Source organism: Lepisosteus platostomus, chromosome 2, assembly GCF_059453375.1.
Source record: "Lepisosteus platostomus isolate fLepPlt1 chromosome 2, fLepPlt1.hap1, whole genome shotgun sequence".
In the NCBI taxonomy this organism is placed as follows: domain Eukaryota; kingdom Metazoa; phylum Chordata; class Actinopteri; order Semionotiformes; family Lepisosteidae; genus Lepisosteus; species Lepisosteus platostomus.
In genome coordinates this window covers 2,996,497-3,010,688 of record NC_142612.1, presented here as the reverse complement: position 1 = coordinate 3,010,688, position 14,192 = coordinate 2,996,497, and the positions used below count along the sequence as shown (strand labels likewise).

General features: G+C 42.0%; 1 protein-coding gene across 6 annotated transcripts in view; it reads left to right on the top strand.

Annotated features, from left to right (window-relative positions):
- Positions 1-380: 380 nt before the first annotated feature.
- Positions 381-14,192, top strand: part of rnf17 (ring finger protein 17) — a 30,012-nt gene continuing 16,200 nt past the window's right edge. For 3 of the 6 annotated variants that reach the window (XM_088645578.1, XM_088645569.1, XM_088645532.1), the window contains exons 1-15: positions 382-1,347; positions 2,576-2,691; positions 4,013-4,110; positions 4,517-4,613; positions 4,938-5,018; positions 5,471-5,574; positions 6,252-6,420; positions 7,937-8,010; positions 8,484-8,558; positions 10,370-10,560; positions 11,187-11,279; positions 11,481-11,642; positions 11,899-12,073; positions 13,067-13,223; positions 13,862-14,052. In XM_088645578.1, the coding sequence (XP_088501704.1) occupies positions 1,278-1,347; positions 2,576-2,691; positions 4,013-4,110; positions 4,517-4,613; positions 4,938-5,018; positions 5,471-5,574; positions 6,252-6,420; positions 7,937-8,010; positions 8,484-8,558; positions 10,370-10,560; positions 11,187-11,279; positions 11,481-11,642; positions 11,899-12,073; positions 13,067-13,223; positions 13,862-14,052 (1,853 nt within the window). In that variant the 5' untranslated portion in view covers positions 382-1,277. Of the gene's footprint in view, positions 1,348-1,511; positions 1,669-2,575; positions 2,692-4,012; positions 4,111-4,516; positions 4,614-4,937; positions 5,019-5,470; positions 5,575-6,251; positions 6,421-7,936; positions 8,011-8,483; positions 8,559-10,369; positions 10,561-11,186; positions 11,280-11,480; positions 11,643-11,898; positions 12,074-13,066; positions 13,224-13,861; positions 14,053-14,192 lie in introns of those variants that run through there. The other 3 variants (XM_088645552.1, XM_088645542.1, XM_088645560.1) reach the window with 3 other exon arrangements.

Here is a 14,192-nt window from a genome sequence, read left to right as displayed (position 1 = left end):
CAAGTACAACTTTCTGTTGTTTAACCACGTGGAGGTGAGGAAGTTAAACTCTATACAAACCGTGTACACTGATTAGTAAACAACAAATCTGGAGACCACAGTAAACTATTCCTAAAACTCCTACCCTCACAAACCATCCATCAAAGATTTAAGCTATTTTATCCAATTTAGGTTCAGTGGACGGAATGCCAGTCCAAAGCAGGGCACACACAGACACAGAAACACACCAGGACCAATACTCTCAGAAGCCATTTAACCTACCAGTCTTTAGACTGGGGGGTGGAAACCGTAGGAACATGCAAACTCCACGCAGACAGCACCCCAGGTCCAAAATTGAACCCAGGTCCCCAACGTCACGATGCAGCACTGCCAACCACTGCACCACAGTGCCACTCACCCTCATAAACCATGTAAACTAATTAGTAAGCAACAGTAAACTACCAGGTTTGTAGTTCAAGCAGGTAAACATGATAATAATTCCGTTTAAAACTAGTTATATTGTTTAAATGCAATATTTTCTCTGTGGCGCCAACAGGTTTCCGCGCTACGGAACATACGGTATTTTGGAATCACGGTTTTTTATTTAACCCAATCCGTGACATCGAAAAGATAATATATCTACTTGTTGTAGATTAGTAGTAATAAACATATTACCTGTTAATTGGCTGTTTTTAAGGGTATGTGTGAGGGACACGCCGAAATGAATTGTTTGATCAGGGAAAGAGCAGGATTGTCTTTACTACGGCTTCATGACCCTGCACAGAAACTCACAACCCCTCAGTTTTTCAGCCTTTTATCATGTTAGCTCCTCCTAGCGGATTATTTTGATATCATCTGAGGGGAAAAAATAATTTACCAGAACATTGTGCCCTTACCAGAGTGCCCCTTGCCTGGTAATATTACAACTTTGTTTTTCGTCCCACTGCCTCGGGGGGGTGAAAATTACATTTCACGAAGAATTTCCTATGATTATTATTTTTTTATTCTTTAACGTACTTTTTTTTTAAAAAAAGGACGTCATTCGTTAACAAGTTCGGTGCGGTTCCTCGACTGAACGAAACAACCGACATATCACTATTACCCACCATTAAAAAAAAAAAAACGAGGTCTGAGAAATTGAATAAGAAGTCTTATCGAACAAAACAACGGACCCGGCGACCCGGAAAATACCGACGATAAGGAAAGCGAGCGCTGGCGGGCCGGCGTTTGACCGCGGCCGGGCGGAGGGCTTAAGGAGGGCGCTAGGCCTCGCCGCTCGAGCGAGGGACGGGTCCGACATGTTGGAAGGCTCCGGCGAGCGAAGCGCCCCGGTGTGCGAGGGCTGCTCTCGTCAATACACGCTGTCAGGTAACACACCTGTTAGAAATGCGCGCAGCTATCGGTAGTGAAAGTGAAAAAGTCATGTAAAATGGCATGTCCGTACCCCCCCCCCCCCGCCTCGCAAACACACGTACATGATAAAATGTTTCGTGGGCTTGTAGGCCAGGTTACGGTTTTAACCGCGGGCTTGGCGGCCATCAGAGGACATGACAGACGTAGAAAGCGATTAAAAATGGGCATGAACGCAAGAAGCTTGTGTACTCGCCTTGCGATACCGAGCAATGACGACCTGAGCTCCTACTTGCTAAAAAACGGTTTTGATGAGTGGAGGGCCGGAGAGGAGGAAGGGTAGGCACACAGAAAGTGTTTTTTGTGTGTGTGTTGCAGTTGGCGTCTTGATCTGTTTGTCAGTCGACTGAAACGTTTTGGTATAAAACCCATTAAGTGTCATCTCACGACACTATAAGTTAATGCACTCGGTGTCAGCAATGGTAAGTATAAAATAATTTCATCCACGAAAGGTCAAAGGTTCAAGGGTGATTTGGTCTCTTTTGGTACTGTACGTATAAAGCAGACTTTGTTTTCCCTTCAGACAAAAATATACAGTTTACAAAAATGAGTATTTCGTGCTTTGGACAAAATGCCAAGAAATATTTCATTTTTTAAGAATGCCTGAGAGGCTGTAGTATTGAGAAATGCAGGAGAAACTCTTCAAGTGTATATAGCTCTTCAAGTGGTATATCCCCTTTTTATGGTAATTTTGTGTAATATTGTGATGATTTTCTTATTGCCTTATGAGCAGTGGGGGAAAAAACGGTAGGCAGTGGCTTTTAACACTTAATTTTAAACATAACTGATTCACAAAAGAACTAGGTTATAGGGAATTAAGTGTCTAACTCTGAACATTTTAATGTATAGTACTAGAACAGGCTATATCCTTATTGTTGTGTTCAGATTATTTTTCATCCTCTTGAATGGAACTGAGGCTCCAGCACAGGAGGGATGCTAGTGAGTGGAAATATATCTTCACGCTTCTAATTCATTTTTGACAAAAAAGCTTCTCAGTGACGGTAATAGGAATAATAACCACGGGCGACAGGGATTCGGCACAGAGAAGCCGCGTGTTACTGTGCGATCGTAAAGATTACGAGTGGCTGTCAAATGCGAGCTGGAGTTCAGGAAAGAGATGTACAACCTCATTTTGACCAGTACTTTCTTGGTTAAAGGGGGGGTTTATTTTGGTTTTGTTCCACAGAGGATGAGGTAGTTGGAAACTTACCCCTGGTCCTGGTTTGTGGGCATGTCTTCTGTTCGTCATGTCTGTGGTCCCTGGCCAGTAATGGCGAAGTCATCGTGTGTCCACAGTGCAAGGTAAGGTCGCCCTGCCATACGGCAGTATCCCCATGTGCCAACCAGAGGCTACCAGAGGTTAGCACTCATTTTCATTGTGGCATTATGGCTGCCAGCAGCAATGCTAAGAATCCCTCCATTTTGCACCTGCTCTGACATTTCATAGTACTTAAGGGTGTGTGATGCTTAGGACGAATTAGGACCTTGTATTATTTAGTCTCATTGTGAAGATCTTTAGTAAAGAAAATACAGTGGAAGCATTTAATAATAATAATTGTAATAATAATACAAAAAAATCCTTAGATAGATATATAGTGTGCTTTTCTTGACACTCCACTGAAAGCATTTTACAGGTAATAGGGACTCCCCTCCACCTGATGCTAAGGCAGCCAGAGTGCACCAGTACGCTCCCCTCACAATAGCTCTCAGGGAGGAGGAGAGCAGAGTGATGAAGCCAGTTCAGAGATGGGGATTATTAGGAGGCCATGACTGGTTAGGGCCGATGGGAAATTTGGCCAGGTTGCTGGGGTTACACCCCTGCTCTTTGTGAGAAACACCCTGGGATTTTTAATGACCACAGAGAGTCAGGAGTCTGTTTTACATCTCGCCTGAAGGACGGTGCCTTTTTACAGTATAGTGTCCCTGCCGCTGAACTGGGGCATTAGGACCCACATAGACCACAGGGTGAGCGCCTCCTACTGGCCCCACTAACACCAGTTCCAGCTCCATAGACTTGCTTATGCCTGATTAAACTGTGTGCTTGGCTCCAAGCATCCATTTCATAATTACACATCACCCTGGAAACACTGTGTTATTTCACTAATAATTACTGTTTACACAGTAGCAGAGAGGTGAGTAAATTGATATTGATTTACTTAACTCTCTGTTATCGAGAGGTACAGTAAGAGTTTTTTGTGTGCTGTATCGTTAAGGTATAATTGAAAGTTCTTTGTGTGCATTAGTTTAAGTATTTTAAAGGTTTGTTATGCAGCATGATTAAAGGTTTGTTGTTGTCTTAATTCTAGGTAATAACTCACTTTTTATTAAAAGTGCACAGCAGTGTACCATAAGTTTATTCTAGAGTACTGTCATTTTTTTGAGGTGGCCATCATTTTGTTGAGAAGGTTTTGTTTTTGTGGGGTACTGCACGTTCTTTGCTGTCTCGTGCCCAGCTGTGGAACCTGGGGCCTGCGGTTGAGGCTGTTGCCCAAAACCCAAGTTATATGATTGGCGTCAGATTTTAATTTGAAAAAGTGTGGAGTGGAAGTGGGCTTTGTATTTGCATTGCATATCTCAGACACGGGGAGAGGGGAAGCCCTAACGCATGGCAGTGTCCCTGCAGGCTGAAACTCAGCTGAGTGTTGATGGGGTCGAAGGTCTTCCAGGAGACAAGAGGATCATGGGACTGATCTATACCACCGATATGAAGAGACAGAAAAGGTGACGCATGCTTGTAATAGAGTGGTGTGTAAAAAGGAGCAACAAAAAGGCTTGTTCTTTTAATAGAAGTGAAAGGGAAATGGGTGCATACTGTCCATTCTGCACTGCTGTAGCTCAGGGAAGCTGTTGTCGTTGAGCTTAGACTCCTGAGTGTTTTACTGTGATAAATGTGGACTAATAGCAGTACCTTAAAACAAAACAGTGTGCTTCTTTAGACAGGACTATATACACAAAACTTTATTTTATATCTTAATAATGGTATGATGAGTCTGATTAAAATGTAGATTTTTTTTTATCTGTGTGTCTTGGATCAAATATTAGGAACTAGTATTAGCATTACTTTAACTAACATTAAATGTCCTGATACATGCTTATACCCCACTTGATCATGTTTTTTTTTTCCCAGCCAAGCTAAGACTTCAGTCAGTGAAGAACTGCCAGCTTTAGAGATGTGTTGCCAATCTGTGCTTTTGAGTGATGTAAACAAGGAGAAGACTGTATTGGTATGAATACAATACTACATTTTGTGTTGTTTGTAGTAAAATGAGGACAGGTTATTTTAACAGGTGAATTTGACTTCATAATATTGTCAAGAATCAAGTCGCTGAAATTAGAACCACTGTGTGTGATTTGTTTAGTGATAGGGGTGCTATTTTGTCATTTAAAGTGGCCATCCTGTTGTCATATGCAGTGTGTATATATGCAGAATTTTTGCATTGGTTGGTAATATGAAATGTGCTGTTTCTGTAGATTGCATTGTCTGTGATAGCACCTCAATTGAGAACAGGTTTTGCAATTAAAAAAGTCTGTTTACTTTTTTCATGTAGAACTCAGATACCTTACAAGCACTGGATGATGCACTGCTGCTTGCCTCTGAAAAGATGTCTCAGCTTCAGAGCTTACATGAGGTGAGATTTAAAGGCAATAATTCCTTCTACTTACAAATTGCTCTTTCTGGACACTCCACTCAAAGCCCTTTACAGGTAGTGGGGATCCCCTCCACCACCATCAGTGTGCAGCCCCACTTGGATGATGTAATGGCAGTGATAGTGCACCAGTCCGCTCCCCACACACCAGCTCTCAGTGGGGAGGAGAGCAGAGTGATGAAGCCAGTTCATAGATAAGATAAGATCACTTTATTGGCCATATACAATTTCTTGCATTAGGAATTTGTCTTTTCGCATACCTCAACTTGCTCTCCATGAGAGGCACAGACAGGGAGAGAAGCTGGGGGTCAGAGCACAGGGTCAGCCATTTATATGGCGCCCCTGGAGCAGCTGGGGTGAAAGTCGAATGTTTACTTTTTTGCGGAGCGTGGGGTATACATTACAGACTAATGTGAACTATTTTATTCTTCAAGGTTCTTCTGAATGGTTTTGAGAACCAAGTTGAAAATGAGAAGGCCAGACTCCTAAAGGAAATAGATGAAGCAGTTCACATGGCAACTACTGCATTAAACAGAAGGTAACACAAACCTTTGAGAGTTGTTAGAGCTCTAGCATCTCCAAATGTGTGTTATCAGGTTCCTCACACATCTATACATATTAGCTTTCTACATTGTGTAGATCAGAGTCTGGCAAAAAAAAAGGTTTGTGGCATACGTTATTAGTGAATCCGTCCTTATTAAACTTCACGGAAAGTTGTTTTTAAAGATCTTCCAGGTAAAATGTCTATTTAGGGACCTAAAGAATATTTTTATTTTGAAGATTCTGCTGATTCAGCTTTATATTTCAAGCAGAGCATTGTGCTGGAAGTGACTCGGTACTCTTTTCATGTAGAAATGAAAGTAAAGAGGTTCTAGAGCTTTTGATGCTCTTACAATTAAATCATGTCACATAATTTTGAATTGAAAACTAGAGTTTGCTCTTTTAAGATGGATATGATTTTTAACTTTATGTGTTACTATTCTGAGTGACTCAGCTTGCATATCTAATGTAAGTAATTTTCATTTTTTATGTTTACTTTAACATTTCTTTCTCTATTTGTGAACTGAAAGTTTGCTATAGAGCCCTAAGATTAATGTATTATCAACTTTTGTCTCGGGGAAACTGCAGAAAAACACGCGTTAAGAAGCACTTCTAGTAATGTTTTTAGGCTTGCTGAATTTGTTGAAATCATTTATTGCCCTCAATTTGTTACAGAAGAGGAATATTAGTGGGAGAGCTGGCGAACATAAACCAGTATTTCCCTGCAACTAAATGTGCTATCGAAAAAGTGGAAGAGGAGCAAAGGATTTTGGAACTAGCTGTTCAGAAGGCGAAGCAAGTTCAACAGGTTCCTGCTCTTGGAAGCTACTGTGACGTGGAAAAGGTATTTGCCTCAACGTAGAAGGGGATTTGAGAGATGATGATGGAAGTTCTGCTGATGTCCAGGTAGTGCTCAGTGTGTAAAGGGGGATAGTGTCACAGGTCGAACTCCGACACAGTAAGGGAGCACATTGTGTTGAGGGGTCAGGACCACTTAAGTCCACCTCTGTGCCTTGGCACCCTCCCAGCAGATGCTCCTGCCTTGTCCATGCTTGTCTGTCTGCTGCGGTGTATCACAAGGCACGCAAGCAGTTCCCATCCCGTGGAGACCCTCCGGGGTGCAAGATAACAAATCCCATCCAAGAAAACAAAAAAAAATTCATTTTTACTTTGTATTTAAGAAATCCAGTGTGTGGAATTGCTGGGGCCTGAGAAAAGTGTGCTAACTCTTGTGTGATAAAACAGAAGGTTACCCTGGATGCAGAGTGTTGCCAAGGAGCTTTGCTGGTGTGTAGCAGGAAGTGGGTTGCTAAAGCTCTCAGCAACACAGCGGAAAAGGATTGGCTAATAAATATACCAGCATTACAATGTGGAGCTTAGCTCTCTGCATTAAAAGGTCCAGTAAGCTTTTAAACAGCTGAGGCCACCTGATCTAAGTGTTCCCACACAATGTTATACCTGAATCCAGTATGCTCTGGTTTTATTCTCAGATCCTGGGTAGAACAGGAAAAAATCGCCCACAGAACAAAACAAACTATTATTGGATAAAGAGAGCTTTGAAATCTGGAAATGCCGGACACACAGGTTCAGTGATCTTGGCTGTTTTCCATCCGCCCATTATCAGCAAACCCTTTGTTCCTGTCAAGAGCTATGGCAATCTGGAACCTCCTGGACATGCAGGACACAAGGCGAGACCGAACCCTGATACTGTAGACAGGATGCCAAGTCCAGGCGTGTGCACAAACACACGGGGAGAGTCTAGAATCGCCAGTTGACCCGACAGTCATGTCTTTGGGAGGCAGGTGGAAACTAAGAAACCTGGAGGAAACCAGAGTGTGTACAGGATAAGAACATGCAAACACGGAAATGCACACAGCCTAGTCCAGAATCGAACCCAGGACACAGTGAAGGGCCACTCTTCTTTAATTTCCTTGAAGGAAGAGACAGCTGTGAGCCATCCATGTCGATTACCTCTCAATCAGCCACTCTTCTGAAGAAACATGTAAACAAAGGGCTGCATGAAATAAGCAGTATAAAATCATCTTTATAAAAGATAAAATGGTGAAACAGTGTACGTTTAGTTATTTTTTCCGTGAACTGAGGAGTGATTTGAACTTACCTGTCCTAACAGAACTGCAAGGTGTATATTTAACACTGAATTACCAATCCGTTTTTGTTGAAAAGTTGAAAATTGAACTGTACTATTCTACTTGGCAAAGATGAATTCTGGTATGAGTGAAGTTCGCGTATTATTCTCTTTTTCCGATGAATAGTTTGAGCTTGAAATGTGAGGTGAAACTTAATGTACATTGCAAAATACAAATAAATGTGAGCAGGATTGTGTTTTTTGTTTTATTCAGGTTGTTGCAACCCTTCAGTCCTGTCTGAGCAGAGAGGATTATTTGTCATGTCTCGGGCAAGCATCTGGTCTGAGGTAGGAGGATATGACTGCAAATGGTTTAAATCTTTGTGTGGATCTGTGTTTTCCACTCTGTAATCCTTTGTTGGCTGGAATGACTAAATCGGTAATACTGCATCGCTGAATTTCTGTAGTTTTCTCTAACTTTAACCGTTTTTTTAGCTCCAAAAGATTCTTCTAAGACCTGTACCTTCTCGGTTTTCTTTACTGTCCTTGTTTCAGGAACGGAGCACTGTAGATCATGAGCAGTTGTGTAAGTGTAGTTTTTGGAGTCACCATCTTGTTTGTCTAGTGTTTGTATGTTCTTTTACTGCATGTGAATCTCCCCCTTGGGGATTAATGAAGTATATCCCATTGCTCTTGTTCATCGTATTCGGCGTTAACCTGGCTTTTGGAGATGGTGGGCCTGGGGCTTCTTGGGAGTCCCTGTGTGCTTTAATGAAAAACGTGTGCTTTGCATCACTCATAGCTGTTCCGTTTTCCCACAGCTGCAGCCTGGATTATGATGGCTTCATCCAGAACCTAAATGATGGCTTAAGGATAAGATGTGATGCCCCCAAAACGCAAGTTAATTTTGTTTGTTCTACATCTTAATCTGGAAGAAAAAATTAAGAATAGTGCCTGAGAGAGACATTGTATGGAGAGTGAGTTTTATAAGTGGACAGAAAGAAATAGTGTAGACAAATGATGCGGATCTATATTGAACTGCCCTGTGGGCTGGGAGCTACAATGTGCTATCGAAACAGTGGAGTCATATTAGAGATGTTTATCTTTTTACATTTTTTGGGTGGAATATTAGTACAACTTTTTTTGCAAATTTAAAATGTACAGTGGTTTTGGTTGTCTGAAAAACCTTGCCATTTTGTATCTGAAAATGCATTCTCTTGATAATGGTGGAGAAAGCAAAGACAGGCTTTTGAGGAATATGACTTTTATATAATTATATAAGGAGCAAGTGATAAGTTTATTCCATGCTGAAAAAAAGAAGAAAGAAAACAACGTTTCATCCGTGGAGCCTTCTTCAGGTGTGTCAATGAGCCTTCTCACACCTGAAGAAGGCTCCACGGATGAAACGTTGTGTTTTCTTTCTTCTTTTTTTCAGCATGGAATAAACCCATTACTTGTTCCTTTGCAGTCTACGCATGCTGACGCAGCTACCCACCTGAACTACTATAATTATATAATAGTATTCTTGTAGTTGTTATTAATAATAATTGCAGTAGTATTAGTATTACATCTGAAGAAGGCTCCACAGCAAAACATTTTCTTACTTCTCTTTTCAGCATGGAATAAAACTATTACTTGTTCCTTTGTAGTATTAGTATGGCCATATAACGGTAATAGGTTTAGAGCCCGGCAAGTCCAGACCTTCATGGAACCTTCATGTCTGTGATGTGCAGGAGAATTAGATACAGTGTAGGTGCCGCAGCAGTTATCTGTTACATAGATAACATTTTAGTTGTTGCATAGTAGCATTTTAAAAATAATGAAGTACTCCTGTTCACCTGAAGATGAGACTATTTCACCTCCTGTCAAACCAGACCCTTTCAAATGATGGTGTAATCATGCTTTATGGTTTTATCCCCCTTTTCTCAATAATTTGTGTCTGCAGTAGCATTCAGTAAACTCTGAATGCTATATTTTGAACAACTTTACTGAGTAGATAGACATTTAATCTACACCAGAAATTTGTATGAAAGATATCCATTTGTTCAGTGTGATATACTGTATGTCATACAGTCACAGCTAAAACATTCTGGGTTTGGTGTTGCCTATGACTGCCCTGCCCTTATTTGAGTTTTCATTGAGGTTTTTGTTGGTATTTATTAAGAGTCATTAAATGAGAATTATTTTTTTATTACCGAAAATATTTTAGGCATTGCACTTATTGTATTTCACTCGCGTTGCATTTATAAATACACAGCTAAAGATCAGCCAGCTATATAAATCAGCTAATTTAACTTCTTAAACTTCTTTCAGTTTGAGCATGTGTGTTTTGATTTGAAGTTTTCACCATGGTCAATGCGCCAATTGCAATTTAACAAAACAGGATACAGAGCTGAAGGTGATATGGTAAAGCCCAGCCTGATGTGCAGTATGTCACATGAGGACCTGCTAACTACATGTCGGGTGTGTGGTGCAAATGCACGGATCTCTGTGAAATAACCCTTGGCTCTTCAGTTCCTGATGTTTTAAGAGTCACTTTAACATGCGCCCAGATGAAGTGCCTTATCCCCTGGAGCAGTGGAGTAGTGCTCAGTGGTGTTTCAGATGATGATGCTCGTTTACGCTCATGCTGTCCCTGGATCAGGAGGGGTCAGGGAAGAGCCCTTTCTGTCCCGCTGTTCACTATGTCCTGTGTGAAAATCTTTAGCGTCGCGCCAGAGGATTCAAGACAGTTGAGCATCCAAAAGCAAATGAAGCCCTCTGTGACCCGTCACGGCAACCAAGAACCGCCGTCACAGCTGAAGGACTGTGGGATGGAGGTGCCTGAACCACCTTCTCATGAGTCTTTCGGCAGCTCAGATGTGATGACCTACAAAAACACGGAGATTCCAGGATCAGGCAAGTTGTACCATAATGTATTAAAAGCTTGCTTTTATTGTTTTTTAAAGACTTTTTTTAAAAAAAGAAATGCAAAAAATGTGGGAGGAATATGTGTTTTTTTAAGAGCAAAACCCTGGATTTTTCTTCAAAATCCCAGCGGTGGATGCACATCATCCTTGGATTTGCAGTCACAAAGATGTGGGTTCTTAATGTTCATTTTTGTGTTTTTTTGCCCTCATGGTCAGAGATGGGGAATCGGCACTGGATGTGTGCAGAACATTCATATATTCAAAAGAGAAGTCTAGCATGTAATTCTGCCCGTTTGTAAGTCAGTATAGATTTGCTTTAAAGTAAGAGTGAAGGTAAATGTTATTTTTTACTAAACGGACAACATTGTAGTCTTTGTTCTTTTTTTACAAGTCAACCTGTTATGAATCCCATAATTCAACAGAGCGTTAGAATTACAATCCAGGAGCACGTCAGGTATTTGAATCTTGTCTGGTGTGCTGCTTTGGTCTTATTAGCAGTGTCTTAGGTGAAGAAATGAAGGCTGTTCTGTTGGATTGTGTTTGGTATCCTTGGGTTTTTCCTTCTTTGATCGTAGCTGCTCTAAATACTTAACTAATGTATATGTGCTGCTCCAGGAACTGGAGTGAGGTTTCCAAGCGAAAAGTCGGCAATGCCAAAGAAAACTAAGAAAGCACTGGCAGCATGTCCCCCTTTAACTTCAAGGAGAGGTAAATATAGCCTTAGAAGCTTGGTCCTGGCACAGTCTTCTCGCATTTAAAGGTGTATGTTTTTATGTCTTGGCTGAACGGTTTATGTACCATACATATTCTAATATTAATTTACTGAACTGCAAGTTCCCAGCACAGAAAAAAATAGCCAAACACCGGGCATCTGGATTTCAGGAAATCTTCTAACTTCCACTTTTGTAGTTTTCCAGGAGTGGGTGTTTGTTACCCATGTGGTAAACCCCAGCCATTTCTACGTGAGAAGAGTTGCAGAAACCAAGGCCGCCGCCAGCTTAGCCAAAAAGATCCGATTGTTTTGCGATGATGAGAAAACCTTCCTGAATCCCGATGACGTTCTGGAAGTGGGTCAGTGGCTGTTAGTCCCCTCGTGTTATTGCCAGTGTGTACTGATACACCCATTCTTTAAAGTGTTTTCTGTGCATAACTATATCATCTGAGTGATTTGCTTCAATTGATTGATTACGTTAAAAAAAATCTTTCAAACGTGCATCTATGAGCATTATATATATATACTGTATGCGTTGTTTAATTTGGAGAATGGATGGTGTAAGTGATATTTGGTTACTGTTAGTTTAATGAGAGGTGTCTTTTTTCCCGTTAGGGACCCTGATTTTTGTGAAGCTGCAAGAAGAGAAGTGGAGCCGAGCCACTATTACCGAGCTGGTTCAGAGGTGCAGCGACTGCCAGTCTGTGCCCAGGTGTGCCGTGGCGCACGTCTCTAAACTCCAGGTGTATTTCACTGACTTTGGCAACACCGAGGAGATCTCTCTTGCGAGGTGCGAGACGACGGTTTCTAACCTTTTACGTTCCTGAAACATAATCTCATTAAAATTTGTGAAAAGTTGAAAAGTGAAAAGTTGCTTTAGTTTTTGAATGTCTTAATGTTGACGATCGTTAAACGTATCAAAATGCAAAACGGGTTAGAATTTTATTTTTGAAAGTATCCAGAGGTTATGTTATGGTTACTGGACCTGTTGTAGGAAATTATTTGTGTCCCCAAAATGTAGCATTTTGTTTATACGTAGCTAGCAGTATGTCACAATAATCTGTTTGTCCGTCTCATTATGCTCAAAGACATGAACTTCCAGATTCAGAGACCGTTTCTTCCCACAAGCTGTCTGATTACTGAACTCTACCCCCACCACTGGGTCAGACTGATGGTTTTTTTAAGTTGTATGTTATTTAACTTGTTGTTGTGTCTGCTGCTGCTGTTCTGTGTTTGTTTTTGGTGGTTCCTTTAATGTCTTTGTATTGGAGCACACATGCAAATAAGCATTTCATTGCACTGAAAAGAGAAGAAAGAAAACACAACATTTCGGCCATGGAGCCAAAAAAACATTGTGTTTTCTTTCTTCTCTTTTCAGGAAGGAATAAGCCTGTTACTTGTTCCTTTGTAGCCTACGTGTGCTGACGCAGCCACCCACCTGAAATGCATTGCACTTGTGCATATGACAATAAGCTGAAGTGAACTGGATAGGTTAAGATGTTTTACTCCAGTATCAAGCATTTCTTTTATCGGTGTCAAAGTAATTATAAAGAAAGAGAAAATAAATTTGGAATTACTTGTATGGTTGTCAGCTTTCAGTTCATACACAAGCTCAACATGACTGGGGAGCCAAATCTTGGCACAGGGTTTCTTGGTCCAATTAAAGCAGCAGTACTTGAAGAACTGTGAGAAGCCATTAAATACGTCCAATTAAAATTTTGGACCTGGATTGGACACCTTTGGGATAGCCTGTTAACCTACAGTACTTATTAAAAATTTCTAGGTCAGAAGACTACCCTGTGGGAGATGATTGCTCCATTCAGGTTGCCAACTTAAATGAGTGCATTAGAAAGCCTGATCTTGCTGTTCAGTCGGAAATGAGGAGGTGGACTTCGCTGGCAGTGAAGTGTTCACTGATGAGCATTGTGCCACATGACTGGGTAAGACCACCGCCTTTCACGGCCTTGGGTGTTATGATTAAAAATATGAAATATTTCTCAGTGATCCCCCCCCATCCTCTTTGTTTCATTTTGTTTTCTGAACAACGAAAGGCATTTGTTAGTATGTCAGACTACACGGTGTCAAATGTTGTGAGAAAGGCTTTTGTGAAAATGTCATTTGGGACTGACTTAGTAAAATCTCTTCTCGAGCTTCTCAAGCTCTGGGTTCTCCCACCTCCCAGAGACGTCCGAGACGGGTTGCTTGGGTTATGCTAAACTGCTCCTTCCATGAGGAAGAGGAGTGGGCCTCTTCCCCACCGACCTGCCCCTGACTTAGTTGGCATGAGGTTTGGGTGAAGAAGAGGCTGCAAGCCTGTGTTTGCCGAGGGCTGTTTCATAGTAAAGGTGGCAGATGTGGCTTGGTTGTGATGTGCAGCACCGCTGAGCTCTTGCAGGCACGGCACTGATGTGCAGGCTGGCCCTTTGCGCGGACCGGATACCCTCTCGTGTTCCTCGGGCGCGAAGGCGCCGCGGAAGAACTTTTCGGACCTTCCTCTTGGCACGCTGGGGATGTTCAGGTGAGGAGCCCTTCCGGGGTGTAACGGCTGGATCCTGTCCGCGTTTGTTCCCGATGCCAGCAGGAGGGCTGGAGGCGGGAGGCGCGGGGGGAGTTTGTGCGCGTCGTGGGGAGCAAGGCCGTGGAGATGAAGGTGTTCGGAGAGGACGGAGACACGCTGCTGGTGGACCTGCAGAAGTCGCGAATGGACAGACTGGTCAGTGACATGCCCATCTCCCTAAGAGAATACCTTGTCTTCATGGAGCTGGCAAGGTGAGAGCACCCAGACGCAACCACGCTTGACAGTCTTGTGTTGACCACCTGGGAAGTCCTTCCTGTATTTGTTTACTCCTTTCGACAGTAGACTGTCCATGTTTTTTTCTAAGTGAGAGCTCATTGCAAGGCTTGCACTT